The sequence below is a fragment of the Terrapene carolina genome, unplaced genomic scaffold, assembly GCF_002925995.2.
Source record: "Terrapene carolina triunguis isolate 2854851 unplaced genomic scaffold, T_m_triunguis-2.0 Scaffold58, whole genome shotgun sequence".
In the NCBI taxonomy this organism is placed as follows: domain Eukaryota; kingdom Metazoa; phylum Chordata; order Testudines; family Emydidae; genus Terrapene; species Terrapene triunguis.
The window spans coordinates 40870393-40884755 of NW_020664409.1; the positions used below are offsets into that span (position 1 = coordinate 40870393).

At 44.3% G+C, this 14363-nt stretch overlaps 1 protein-coding gene across 3 annotated transcripts in view; it reads right to left on the reverse strand.

The window, feature by feature from the left end:
* LOC112118281 (ras-related protein Rab-10-like) overlaps positions 1–14332 on the reverse strand; it is a 50821-nt gene extending 36489 nt beyond the window's left edge. For all 3 annotated transcript variants that reach the window (XR_003370320.1, XM_026661849.2, XM_026661855.1), the window contains exon 1: positions 13953–14332. Coding sequence is in view for 2 of the 3 variants with exons in the window: in XM_026661849.2 (XP_026517634.1) it covers positions 13953–14100 (148 nt within the window). In the remaining variant the exon portion in view is untranslated. The remainder of the gene's footprint in view (positions 1–13952) is intronic.
* Positions 14333–14363: the final 31 nt, after the last annotated feature.

The window sequence follows — 14363 nt, forward strand, 5'->3', positions numbered from 1 at the left end:
AATGGAAGCACACCAACCAACCAACATCAACCAAAAATCATAATAAACCACTAATTGTATATACACAAAACAGAGGTGGGGAAAAAAGAATTATAAGAGTTCTTTTTGATATACATCAGTAATTATATTGAAATTAACTATCAAACTGGTCAAAGTTCTATACTCAGTCACTCATTGTGCATGGTCAACTCGGAAAGTATAACTACAAACCAGCATTAGCTGGCAAGTGACATGACAGCTGTTTGATGGCCCATGCACAAAACTGTCACAATATTGGCAATTTCTGCTAAGGGAATCAGTCCCATAATAACAGTGCTGTAGTTCTGCATGGAGGTTTAGTGACAAATGCTTACATGGCATTTGCTTGCCCTATGCCATTCTTTAGCCTTTACTGCAACATTACTGAAAAGAAGTGTCCAGGATTACATCAACAGAACTAGACGTGAATTAACTGAATTAATTAGGTACAAAGATAAGTGGACACGCATTCAAGTTCAAGTAAAGACCATATCTCTATACTACCCTTCCATCTAAACATTTATGCCTCAAAATCCAAAATGTTTTGGTACTGAAACCTATTTTGGACCTAGTAATATTGCAGTATAGTAATGCCTCTGCAGCCATTATACTGTTTTCCTTAAGGATGCTTTTCTCTATAATTTATCTAGTTTTTCATTACCTATATTATCACAATAGCACCCAAAATAGGTGCCAGACAGATGTATGGGAGAATGCATTTTTTGCCTTGAGGAGTTTACAATCCAATAAAAATGAAACTCCAAACATCACACTGGAGTCTGCTATCTACTGAAGTATGAAGGTCCAAAATAAAAAGATTGTATAATTCCCTGCAGTTATACAACTTTTTCAATGACTTTAGCAGTAAAATTTTAAAGAAAACATTTCAAATGAGTTTCAGTCTCAAAATGCAATATCCATTGAGAAACCTTTTCATTCTGTTCATTCATTACAAGTCAACTAGGAGAATACCTTAATGGGCAAAAGGGTATGTATTTCAGTCACATGAGCTCAGCTGAATTAGCTTAATAAAACTGAGAAGTCCTGTTAAAATGCAGGTTAACATGTCTCAAGTTGTGTTAGGTGGCCGTGTTGTAGCCTAGGCTTCTCACTAAGTTAAAACATATCTAGCTAACATGACTTCAAATGTGTCAGCCTACATCTCAATGGGGCTTTTCAACTGTGTTTAAACTAATTTGACTGGGCTAACACAACTGAAAAAGTACACCCTTTTTGCATGTCAAGAAAAGTCCGTATTGTGTTAAAGTGTAATAAAGAGATGTTGTAATGGACATCACTGAAGTTGGGAACCAGAGTGCAATTCTGTTTTTGGTGCTACCATAATACAGATAAATAAATACCTTACACCATAAAAGGATAACCTTATGACGAGAGATACTACATTTCAAACCCTAGAGGACACCTTCAACTGCAAGTTATCTTACCTAATGCTCATGAGTCAAGCCTCAAGCTATCAGAACCTACAGTACTCAGAAGTCTATGCCTACTATATTCTTGAACTGTTGTACCACAGCTGCTTTTTTTTCAGAAGTAAAATCAGCAGCATCTTTAGACTGTCTCGGAAGAATAGCCTTAATAGTCTATCTTCTATAGTCTTCAATTTGTAAATTTCTTCTTATCCTTTAGCTGTGGACTAATAGCCATAATTCTAGAAATCTCTCTTTAACTTCAATGATTCCAAAATAGAACAAAACTGTCCTTTGTAATTTCCCTAAAATAACTCTCCTCTGATAGAAAAGGAACATGAAAAACATCAGGTTTGTGGTTTCGGTTCTGGTGAAGCCTGTGTTTTAGACAGAGGGGCAGAGCTTAGGGTATGTCTACACTACGAAATTAGGTCGAATTTATAGAAGCCGGTTTTATAGAAAATTGGTTTTATACAGTCGATTGTGTGTGTCCCCACATAAAATGCTCTAAGTGCATTAAGTCGGCGGACCGCGTCCACAGTACCGAGGCTAGCGTCGACTTCCGGAGCGTTGCACTATGGGTAGCTATCCCACAGTTCCCGCAGTCTCCGCCGCCCATTGGAATTCTGGGTTGAGATCCCAATGCCTGATGATGCAAAAACAGTGTCGCGGGGGGTTCTGGGTACATGTCGTCAGGCCCCTCCCACTCCATCAGAGCAACGGCAGACAATCGATTCGCGCCTTTTTACCTGGGTTACCTGTGCAGACAACATACCACGGCAAGCATGGAGACCGCTCAGCTCAGCTCACCGTCACCATATGTCATCTGGGTGCCGGCAGACGTGGTACTGCATTGCTACACAGCAGCAGCTAATTGCCTTTTGGCCGTAGACGGTGCAGTATGACTGGTATCCATCGTCGTCGTATTCCTCAGTGAATTCGATCAGAGGCACGTGGGCAGACATGTTTTGTCTCCTGGAGACTCAGTCCTGTCGGCAGTCCTATTGAACCGTCTTGACGATGATGGCTAGCAGTCATAGTACAGCATCTTCTGCCAAGCACCCAGAAGATGCCGATGGCTATCAGTCATGCTGCACCGTCTGCTGCCAGCTTAAGATGTAAAAAATAGATGGACCAGATTTGTTCTGTATTCATTTGCTTCCCCCTCCCTCCGTGAAATCAACGGCCTGCTAAACCCAGGGTTTTGAGTTCAATCTTTGGGGGGGCCATTCTGTGTGACAGTTGTTTGTGTTTCTCCCTGATACACAGCCACCTTTGTTCATTTTAATTCCCTGTACCTGTAAGCCATGTCGTCACTCGCCCCTCCCTCCCTCCGTCAGACAATAGTTTTGCGCCTTTTTTCAGCCCAGACGCCATAGCACTGGGATCATGGAGCCCGCTCAGATCACCGCGGCAATTATGAGCACTATGAACACCACGCACATTGTCCTGGAGTATATGCAGAGCCAGAACATGCCAAAGCAAAACCAGGCGAGGAGGCGATTGCAGCGCGGTGACGAGAGTGATGAGGAAATTGACATGGACATAGACCTCTCACAAAGTACAGGCCCCAGCAATGTGCAAATCATGGTGTTACTGGGGCAGGTTCATGCCGTGGAACGCCGATTCTGGGCCTGGGAAACAAGCACAGACTGGTGGGACCGCATCGTGTTGCAGGTGTGGGACGATTCCCAGTGGCTGCGAAACTTCGCATGCGTAAGAGCACTTTCATGGAACTTTGTGACTTGCTTTCCCCTGCCCTGAAGCGCCAGAATACCAGGATGAGAGCAGCCCTCACAGTTGAGAAGCGAATGGTGATAGCCCTGTGGAAGCTTGCAATGCCAGACAGCTACCGGTCAGTCGGGAATCAATTTGGAGTGGGCAAATCTACTGTGGGGGCTGCTGTGATCCAAGTAGCCAACGCAATCAAAGACCTGCTGATATCAAGGGTAGTGACTCTGGGAAACGTGCAGGTCATAGTGGAATGCTTTACTGCAATGGAATTCCCAAACTGTGGTGGGGCGATAGACGGAACCCATATCCCTATCTTGGCACCGGAGCACCAAGCCACCGAGCACATAAACCGCAAGGGGTACTTTTCAATGCTGCTGCAAGCCCTGGCGGATCACAAGGGACGTTTCACTAACATCAACGTGGGATGGCCGGGAAAGGTACATGATGCTCGCGTCTTCAGGAACTCTGGTCTGTTTCAAAAGCTGGAGGAAGGGACTTTCTTCCCGGACCAGAAAATAACCGTTGGGGATGTTGAAATGCCTATCGTTATCCTTGGGGACCCAGCCTATCCCTTAATGCCATGGCTCATGAAGCCGTACACAGGCAGCCTGGACAGTAGTCAGGACCTGTTCAACTATAGGCTGAGCAAGTGCCGAATGGTGGTGGAATGTGCATTTGGACGTTTAAAAGCGCGCTGGCGCAGTTTACTGACTCGGATAGACCTCAGCGAAGCCAATATTCCAATTGTTATTGCGGCTTGCTGTGAGCTCCACAATATCTGTGAGTAAGGGGGAGACATTTATGGTGGGGTGGGAGGTTGAGGCAAATCGCCTGGCCGCTGATTACACGCAGCCAGACACCAGGGCGGTTAGAAGAGTACAGCAGGGTGCGGTGCGCATCAGAGAAGCTTTGAAAACGAGTTTTGTGACTGGCCAGGCTACGGTGTGACACTTCTGTTTGTTTCTCCTTGATGAACCCTTCCCCCTCCCCCCTTCGAGCACCGCTTACAGAGGCAATAAAGTCATTGTTACTTCACATTCATGCATTCTTTATTAATTCATCACACAACTAGGGGGATAACTGCCAAGGTAGCCCGGGAGGGGTGGGGGAGGAGGGAAGGAAAAGGACACACTGCAGTTTAAAACTTTAACACTTATTGAAGGCCAGCCTTCTGATGCTCAGGCAATCATCTAGGGTGGAGTGACTGGGTGGCCGGAGGCCCCCCCCACCGCGTTCTTGGGCGTCTGGGTGAGGAGGCTATGGAACTTGGGGAGGAGGGCTGCTGGTTACACAGGGGCTGTAGCGGCGGTCTCTGCTCCTGCTGCCTTTCCTGCAGCTCAACCATACGCTGGAGCATATCAGTTTGATGCTCCAGCAGCCGGAGCATATCAGTTTGATGCTCCAGCAGCCGGAGCATATCAGTTTGATGCTCCAGCAGCCGGAGCATATCAGTTTGATGCTCCAGCAGCCGGAGCATCGACTCTTGCCTTCTGTCAGCAAGCTGACGCCACCTATCCTCTTCAGCCCGCCACTTGCTCTCTTCAGCCCGCGATTCAGCCCGCCACCTCTCCTCTCGTTCATATTGTGCTTTTTTGCACTCTGACATTGACTGCCTCCACGCATTCTGCTGTGCTCTGTCAGCATGGGAGGACATCTGGAGCTCCGAGAACATATCATCCCGAGTCCGCCGTTTTCTCCTTCTAATCTTCACTAGCCTCTGTGAAGGAGAAACATTTGCAGCTGGTGGAGGAGAAGGGAGAGGTGGTTAAAAAAGACACATTTTAGAGAACAATGGGTACACTCTTTCACGTTAAATTTTGCTGTTCACATTACACAGCACGTGCTTTTGTTACAAGGTTGCATTTTTCCTCTTATATTGAGGGCCTGCCGGTTTGGTGTGAGAGATCACTCACGCAGTGCCAGGCAACAGATTTCGGCTTGTAGGCAGCCATGGTAAGCCACAGTCTTTTGGCTTTTTTAACCTTCTTAACATGTGGGAATGGTTTCAAACAGTAGCGCCCTCATTTCCCATACCAAGCACCCATTGGGTTGGACATTTAAAATGGGTTTGCAATGTAAAAGGAGGGGCTGCGGTTTCCGGGTTAACATGCAGCACAAACCCAACTACCCCCCCACACACCCAATTCTCTGGGATGATCACTTCACCCCTCCCCCCTATCGCGTGGCTAACAGCGGGGAACATTTCTGTTCAGCCGAGCAGGAACGGGCACCTCTGAATGTCCCCTTAATAAAATCACCCCATCTCAACCAGGTGACCGTGAATGATATCACTCTCCTGAGGATAACAAAGAGAGATAAGGAATGGATGTTGTCTGCATGCCAGCAAACACCGGGACCATACTCTGCCATGCTTTGTTATGCAATGATTCCAGACTACGTGCTACTGGCCTAGCGTGGTAACGTGTCCTACCATGACGGACGGGATAAGGCAGCCCTCCCCAGAAACCTTTTGCAAAGGCTTTGGGAGTACATGAAGGAGAGCTTTCTGGAGATGTCCCTGGAGGATTTCCGCTCCATTCCCCATACACGTTAACAGACTTTTCCAGTAGCTGTATTGGTCGCGATTGCCAGGGCAAATTAATCATTAATCATTAAACACGCTTGGTTTTAAACCACGTGTAATATTTACAAAGGTACACTCACCAGAGGTCCCTTGTGTGCCCTCAGGGTCTGGGAGCATGCCTTGGGTGAGTTCGGGGGTTACTGGTTCCAGATCCAGGGTGATAAACATATCCTGGCTGTTGGGGAAACCGGTTTCTCCGCTTCCTTGCTGTGAGCCATCTTCATTGTCTTCATCATCATCTTCCTTGTACCCCGAACCCGCTTCCCTGTTGCGTGATTCTCCATTTGGTTTTTTTCTTATGGTTTTAACCAAATAACATATTTGACTGTGTAAAGATAAAGTACCACTATTCTTCTGCTTCTGTGCTTTACATAAAATCTAAATGTTCCAATGCAAGTTCTCAGAAAATCAACAATTTGATGTTCGAATCATCATTTTGATTCCTACTTGAACCTCGCTGCCTAACTCCTCTATCAAAGGCAAGCATTCACAAAAGTGCAATAAAATGGCAAAATAGCAGAAAATCTCCCTTCTTTTAACTTCCAAATGCATCTTATAGCAGACTTTGGGGGATAAGCCTTCAGATGCAAGATTCTACTTAGTATTAAAAGTTGGTGTTGGGGGGGTGGGCTGTTTGGGTGGAGAGGTTTAAATTATTATATGGGTCGTGCCCTTCAGCTGCTGAAAATTCTCACTGAAACTTTAATGGAAGGAAAAAATGAAATAATACAATTGGCAGCTGTAATAAATGTTATGTGAAACTTTCTTGAAGAAATTAGTAAAGGTGGCTGGAAATATAATTTTACCGGAACATGCTTATATGTTCATATCAGGCAACCTACAAATTTGAAGAAAAATATTCATTCTTGCATTTCAAAGAACCACTTATAGAATTTGCTTTAATTGTTTGTTTAGCTTTCTACAGGAGATGTTACAGCACTTGATAGGGACATGATATGTGGTGGAAGTTTGGAAGGTCACTTTCAAAATGTTGAGTTGGGAATACTTTAAAAAATTATAACCCAGCGAGGCAATTCCAGCCCTACAGGAAAACAGTTCTTATTTGACATAAATTTTAATAATAAATTGACAAGAGTTTTTTCTGTATAGAAAAGGAACTAGAGACTGCTGAATCAGACCAAAATGTAATCTAAATTAAAATAAGGCATATTGACTTCTTAAGTCAACTTAAATGTATTGACCTAAAAAGGTCAATGAACGTTAGTGAAAAACAGAAGTCAATATGTACTGCATGCATGAATTGTTCATGTCTTTATATGAAGTTTCAAGCAAACTTAGCAAACTGAAAAGACAAGAAAGAAAAATGAAAAATATAGTGCCAAAGACAGCTCACAGATTTCAGATAGTTTTAGGCCAATGCATTATATAATATGATCAACATAACAAAACTAACATTGATCACCAGCCCAGAGATAAAAGTTATTTGAATACAGGAGCTTGTATTTTCTTCTTTGGATTCTTCATATAAAACCCAGAATGTGATATAAACCAGACCAACTTCTAAGTGTGATTTCTAAACTATTATAGCCATAGGGTATTTATGATTCATTCTTTCTTTATATTTAAATAATAAAAATGTCTATTCAAGGTTCCAGGAGAACTAACATAATTAAGTATGTAACAATAAATACAACTAAATTAAAACTCATCAGCTTTAAAATAATCAGTTCCACAGAAACTCAGCCAGCCAGCCAACCCCCCCCACACACCCCCTTCAGCATCTAGGAAGCATACTCTCAGCCCTTTCCAAAACCCCTCTCAATCAGGTGCCTTTTACAGCATGCCCAGAAAGTCACCAAATTCAGGCTATTTCAGGTCAAGACAGGAAGCAAGTTTCAGAGTCTTAGAATCTTCACAGAGAATGCCCTGCCAACTATCCTGCTCTCTTATAAAGAGGGGGATCCAGCCTGAACACCTCCACTGGCCATAGCTGTGGCAGTATGCCATGCGGAGAGAGGCAATCCCTTAGGTAGACAGGTCCAAGGCTATTAAGGGCTTCATAGGCCATAGCTAAAGACCAATGGGCAACCAGTGCCCCACTCAATAAGCAATCAGATGCATTCTGCACAAGCTTTAGTCTTCAAATGGTTTTAAATTTAAGGTGTAGTCTCATGCATCACATTGCAATATTCTAATCCTCAGATAACAAAAGCACGGATAACAGTGGTAACTCTGCATCTGAAAGAAAAGGTCGTAACTTCCTCGCCAAAAAGCTTATTGGGTCACTGCTGTAATATGATTGTCAAACAACAGCGGGGAGTCTAAAGTCACCCCTAAGTTGCAACACTAGTAACTAATGGCAGATGTATTCTTTAATCAAAGGGGATGATATTACCTCTGCCATCTCTTCCAGAGGCTTTTCCCAGCCCACCATCTCTCTCATCTGGGTGAGCTTCAGCTAGCTTGCTCTCATTCGTGCCTTCATCTCAACTAGACATTGGCTGAGGCACTGAACTGCACTGTCCAGATCAGACTAGATAGACCTACAGTTAATCTAAACCATACTGATGGCACTGCACCCCATCCCTCCTTACTGACCCTCCTAACTGACCCATATATGAACAGGAGGGATGACAGAATGGCATCCTGCGAGACCTCACATTTGAGAGCTCTTTGAGAGGAGAAGCAATTGCCCACAACTATCCACTAAGATCTCTCTGAAAGAAAAGAGCAAAGCCACTGAGGAGCAGCCCTATCCATTCCTGTCAGATTATGCAGATGAGTCACCAACATACCATGATCAATGGTATCGAAGGCAGCTGATAGATCTAAAAATACCAGCACGGACACCTCATCATCATCTACTGCCAGGAGGAGATCACTGACTCTGTGACAAAGTCAGATCTATATACCCAGATTGACATGGTTAATGGCATCTAGATAATGTAAGAGTTGTCCCAGTACAATCTTCTCCACAGTCTTATCCAAGAAGTTAAAATGTGTTACTGATCGACAATTACGGTAGCAAGAGTGTCAGCATCAAGCAACATCTTCTTGAGCAAAGGTTGCATTATTGCTTCCTTCAAAGCAATAGACAGCTTGCACTCTCTAAGAGAGGTGTTGATGATCTCCACAAGCAAGGGAGTCAGTACTTCACCAGTGGCCTTCAACAGCCAGGAAGGACATAGATCCAAAGCACAGGTTGTGGGATGAAGTTCTCTTAACACATTCAGTACCTCAGAAAGCATCACTGACTGAAACTCTAGCAGAAAAGATGAGGCCCTTGTTCCCTCAAGACCTTGCACTGCCACCACAGAAGCAGACAGCTCATCCCTACAGTGATCCCAATAACAAGCAATATCTTCACAATGGGAGGGAATCAGATAAGCTACCAAGTCAAGACAGTGGTTTAACCACCCAAAACAAATCCGCGACCTGAGATTTTGCAGATTTAGAATTAACCTAAACAAGGACAAGGCTCTTGTCTTTCTGAATAAGTTTCCATGGAGTTAATTAGCAACAAATCCATTTGTAGGAAAGTCCTAAATGTATCAGCTACTATGGGGAGAGGAAACCTACTCCTCAAAAGTGTACAGCCGGACTTGAAAATCTAATTCCTGAAATCTTCTGCTGCTGCTTCTAATGAGGGCAGAGGGGAAGGAAGGAGAGCATCCTACGCCTCAAGAAGCAGAATGATCCAATGGTTAAGAAACTAGCTTAAGACTTTAAAGACCTGGGTTCAGGTCCCTGCTCTACCACATCCTTCCTCTGAGATCTTGGGCTAGCCACTTGGCCTCTCTGTGCCATCTGTAAAATGGGGATTATAGTACTTCCCTACCTTAGAGAGGTAGGGGGAACAGTGAGCCATTTAGATACTAAGGGAATGAGGGCTACAGAAATACAATATAGAGAGATAAACCTAAACTTGTGGGGGAAACTGGTCAGGGTAATTGATCCTAGATAGCTTGCTGGCAAGTGGGCCAGAACATGGTAGGGATGGAGGCCAATTTAATTTGGGCCCAAATAGCTCTGAAACAGAATGAGGGTGTGGTTATACACTCATACTACATATTAAACATGCTGTCCCTCTCATTCATATCAAGTAGTATCTCACTCTGTGAGTGATCACGTGTATTGTTAAATAATAGACTGCAAATTAGACTACTCGTGGAGAAAGGTACTCCTCAATATAAATAAGAGCAACAGAATCTGGCGCTGTTCCAAAAAACAGGAAACATGTAGATTACTATTGGTGTTATCAGTACATACAGTCCATTAGATTTTATAGACCATATTTACGTACAGTACCATATGTAACAACGATTCAAGCCTACACTCTTCTTTTATAAAAAGAAGAGTCCACGTAGACGTCTAGAATTAGTTTATTTACCTACAAGATGGTATAAACCAATTTGCAAATCTAGAGAAAAAGAAACCTCTGTCTGAAAGGAGATTTCAGTTTTAGGTTTCTGTAATTTACCCATAACAAAACAAAGACAAAAAATGTTACTCACACCCACACTCATGAATGTGTCCCTTTGAACAGAAATTCAAAATACGATTGTCTGCTCCTTCCCTACCCTGAAAAAGTGGAACTTGTATTTTGAATTTCTGTTCAAAGGGATGCAGTCAACTGTCTGCTACTTCCCTTCCCCCAAAAAGTGGAACTTGAATGCATCCCTTTGAACAGAAATTCAAAATACATTTGTCTGTTCCTTCCCTTCTGTTCTTTCCCTTCCCCCAAGTAAATGGAAGCTTCACCTTTTTAGAACCAAGATCTCCACAAATATTTTCCCACATAGAAGCACATGGCACCGTCGAGAAGACAATAGCTAGGATAACAACTTATTTCATACCTATAATAAATAAAACAAATAAAGTACTGTGCAGACGTTTCATGTTCACTTGTACACAAGATTTTTTTGTTCATAGGCTTTCCCTATGGCTTTCTATCCTGTGCCATTGTTTAAATAAAAAGTTATTCTTTGTAGTCTGCTATTCTCAATATGATTCATCTGTCTTATGATCCGTGTAAGTTTAATTAGAAAACTGCTTATAATTCACCCAAACTGTATAATTGAAGAGGAGGAAGGGCAACCATCCCTGAGAGTTTAAGTGCTGCATAAAATGCTTTCAGTGAAAATTTACTGTGAATGCATGTTTTCATTTTCTAAAATATATAATTTTAGAAAGTTTCAACAAGTAGAGTCTATTAACAACAGCTACAAGACATTATTTTTTGTAGTCTCACCAGGCTTACTTGTAGCAACATGGAATGCCTAGTTGCCATGACATAAAAAGAGACCCTCAACAGTTCCCCTCCAATCTTTTTTCTTCTATGACTACTATCTTTATCTCTGAATAAAGGTAAGTTGATGACACACAACCCCACCAAAAACTCAGATTCCTAGGGGACTAAATATCTCAGAGTACTGGTAAAGGCCTTTTACTTCATTTCCAGTTGAAATTCCAGCCGGATAGGTAATGATTAATAGCCATTCATAACCTTCAGATGAGTGTGCAATGGGCTGCAAGAAAGGAAAGCTCTCAGTCAAGACTGTACCAGACATATGTCCAAATCAAAATTGCTACTCTTGTTGGTAGACTTAGTAAAGAGACAGAAGTTTAGATGGACATAAAGTCTGAACTGTTCTATCATCACTGGAAACTGTCCCTCCAGGATACAGTTGAGGCCCATTGGGAAGCTGCTGCAGAAATTTAAACTGTTGCTTCCTGCATTGTACTTTTCTTGACAGGAGGCTTCCTACTGCCAATACTGCTAGTCTGGCACTTATGATCAGCGCAACCCACTTATTTTAAAAATCTAGGGCCAATGTATACTACAAAATTTACTTGCTTGGGATTTTGAAATCAGATGCAAATAATCGTTATTCAGATTTGGATAATTTGCTTACCGCATGGATGGGACATAAAACTTTCTTAAAAGTTTCTGAAAACCACATTAAGACTTGACTTTGAAAATACACTCCTAATATGATCAGTTTTGTAATATACAGGAGCTTTCGATTCTTGAGTGAACAGAGGTAGAGTATCAGAAATTCCATCTGTTTGAGAAAAAAATCTCAGGGGCATGAGTTCACTTCCAATATTAGGTATCATCATGAAAGAAGACATTCACTTTCACAGGTATTCCACAGGGATGACGTAGGTTCCATCATTATTACAGGTTTCAAAGATCAATTTCACTATCCGACACCTCCCCTGCTGATAGGCTCTGCTATCCTTATTCGTATAGGTTTCAATGGAATGACTTGCAGAGTAGGATACTACTCAATTTAAGTAAGGGAGTTAGAAACTGGGCCAAATTCATCCAGCTCTCATAGGGCCAGATTCTGACATCCTCACTTACATTAAGTATTCATATTTAAATCAATATCAATTGAGGAGAAAGATATTAGTCAACATTTCTAACTATAAGGGTAATAACTGTATGAGGCTTTCAATAAGAACACCGGTCAGGGATGGTCTAGGGCAGCATTTCTCAAACTGGGGTCCACAGACCGAGGATACCCCAGACCAGGAATACCCCAGCCGGCCCTGCTGATCAACTCCTTCCCCTCCCTCCCAGTGCCTCCTGCATGCCAGGGAACAGCTGTTCAGCAGCATGCAGGAGGCGCTGGAAGGTAGGGGAAGGAGCAGGGATGGGGTGCGCTCGGGGGAGGGGGTGGAATCATGTTTGGGGCTGCCGGCCTTGCTGATCAACTCCTTCCCCTCCCTCCCAGTGCCTCCTGCATGCTGGGGAACAGCTGTTCAGGGGCATGCAGGAGGCACTGGGAGGGAGGGAGAGGCGCTGGGAGGGAGGGAGAGGAGTGGGGAGGAAGTGCGCTGGGGGGAGAGGCAAGGAAGAGGAGGGGCAGAGGTGGAGCAGGGGCAGAAAGAGGTGGGGGTGTGGCCCTAGAGGAAGGGATGGAGTGGTGGCGGGGCATAGGGCTGAGCAGTGGGGGCTTGGAGGTCCCTGAAAATTTTTAAATGAAAATAGGGGTCCTCGAGTTGCTGAAGTTTGAGAACTGCTGGTCTAGGGCATATGCAGAACTGCTGGAACATGCAGGTTTCTCTGCACACTTTTTCTATAAATTTCCACTAAACAGCACATGAAATAAGGCAATTACAAATGCAGCCATCCACACCTATGGAAGAAGAAGAGATTCTCTTGGAGATACTATGCCTGACAAATCATTATCTACAAGGTCAGTAAAATAGATGGAAAGGATTTTAACTTTGTACTATCATTGAAGGTGAAGGAACTAGGCATTTTAATTTAGATTGTAAATTTTTTGGAGCAGGGAGTATAATTTTCTGTGTGTGTGTGTTCAGTACCTAGCACAATGGGGCCTTGACTTAGGCCTTGTCTACACTACAGGGGAAATTCAATCTAAGCTACATAATTTGAGTTACGTGAATAGCTTAGATCTATTTATGTCTCTCCGTGGACTCCCCCTACTCTTCTCGATCTGGTGGAGTACAGGAGTTGACGGGAGAGCAATCTGCGGTCGATTTAGTGGGTCTTCACTAGATCCGCTAAATCTACCGCCGCTGCATCGATCACCGCTCATGGATCCCCTGGTAAGTGTAGACAAGCCCTTAGTTAAATTCTCTAGGCACTACTGCAGTACATTTTTTTAAACAAATAATAATAATTTTAAGACCAACAGGAGGATGTCACAGATATAATATTAATTATGCCAACACATGACAGCTGGTAAGAGGAAGATTTGGAGGTGGAAAGACAGTACCATGCATTTCTCCCTATTTAGGGCCTCACCATCAGTGTTTCAATGTCTAATTCAGCAAAGACTGGAAATGTGTTTCAGAATAAAAGTAGGTCTTGAAGATACAAATAAATATTTGTTTAGTGTGAAAGTGTGTGACAGTCTGCCAAGGTGTGAATGTGTGCGTGTCAGGGTGAGAACGCAGGGGGCGTCAGTCTGTCAGGGTTTGAATGTGTGTGTCGGGGTGTGAATGTGGGGGTGTCAGTCTGTCAGGGTGTTAATGTGGGTGTGTATGTCAGTGTGAATGTGTGTGTCAGGGTGTGAATGCGGGGTGTATGTCAGTGTGTCGTGGTGTGAATACGGGTGTTTGTCAGCCTGTTAGGGTGTGAATGCGGGGGGTGTATGTCATTGTGTGAATGTGTGTGTCAGCCTGTGAATGTGTGTGGGGGGTATCAGTGTGGATTGCCAGAGCCCGGGCGCTGGCTCCCTGTCACTCACCGACGGTGGCGATGTAGGAGGCGGCGCGGGGCGGCCCGGGCTCCGTGTACCTCCTCACGATGGAGGTTTTCCCCACGCAGGACTCCCCGGCCATCACTATTTTCACCAGCAGCGGCTTCCCCGCGGAGCGGTGCCCCGGCCCAGCCATGTCCCGTCCGGGGGGCCGTCATGTGGTCCCGGAAAGGAGCGAGCGGCGGGAACACCCGGCCTGCGCAGAACCGAAACCGGCCGGGCCCAGGGGCACCCCGGGGACAAGGGGCGGTTCCTTCCGAGCCTCAAGGACGGGCAGGAGGGACCCGCCTTTGTCGCTTGCGGTTGCAGCTGCCCCGGGACTCTCCGGCCTTGCAAAACAGCCGCCTGCGCTGCCCCGCACCAGCCGCTTCCCACCGCCCGGCTGCGTGTGTGAGCGTC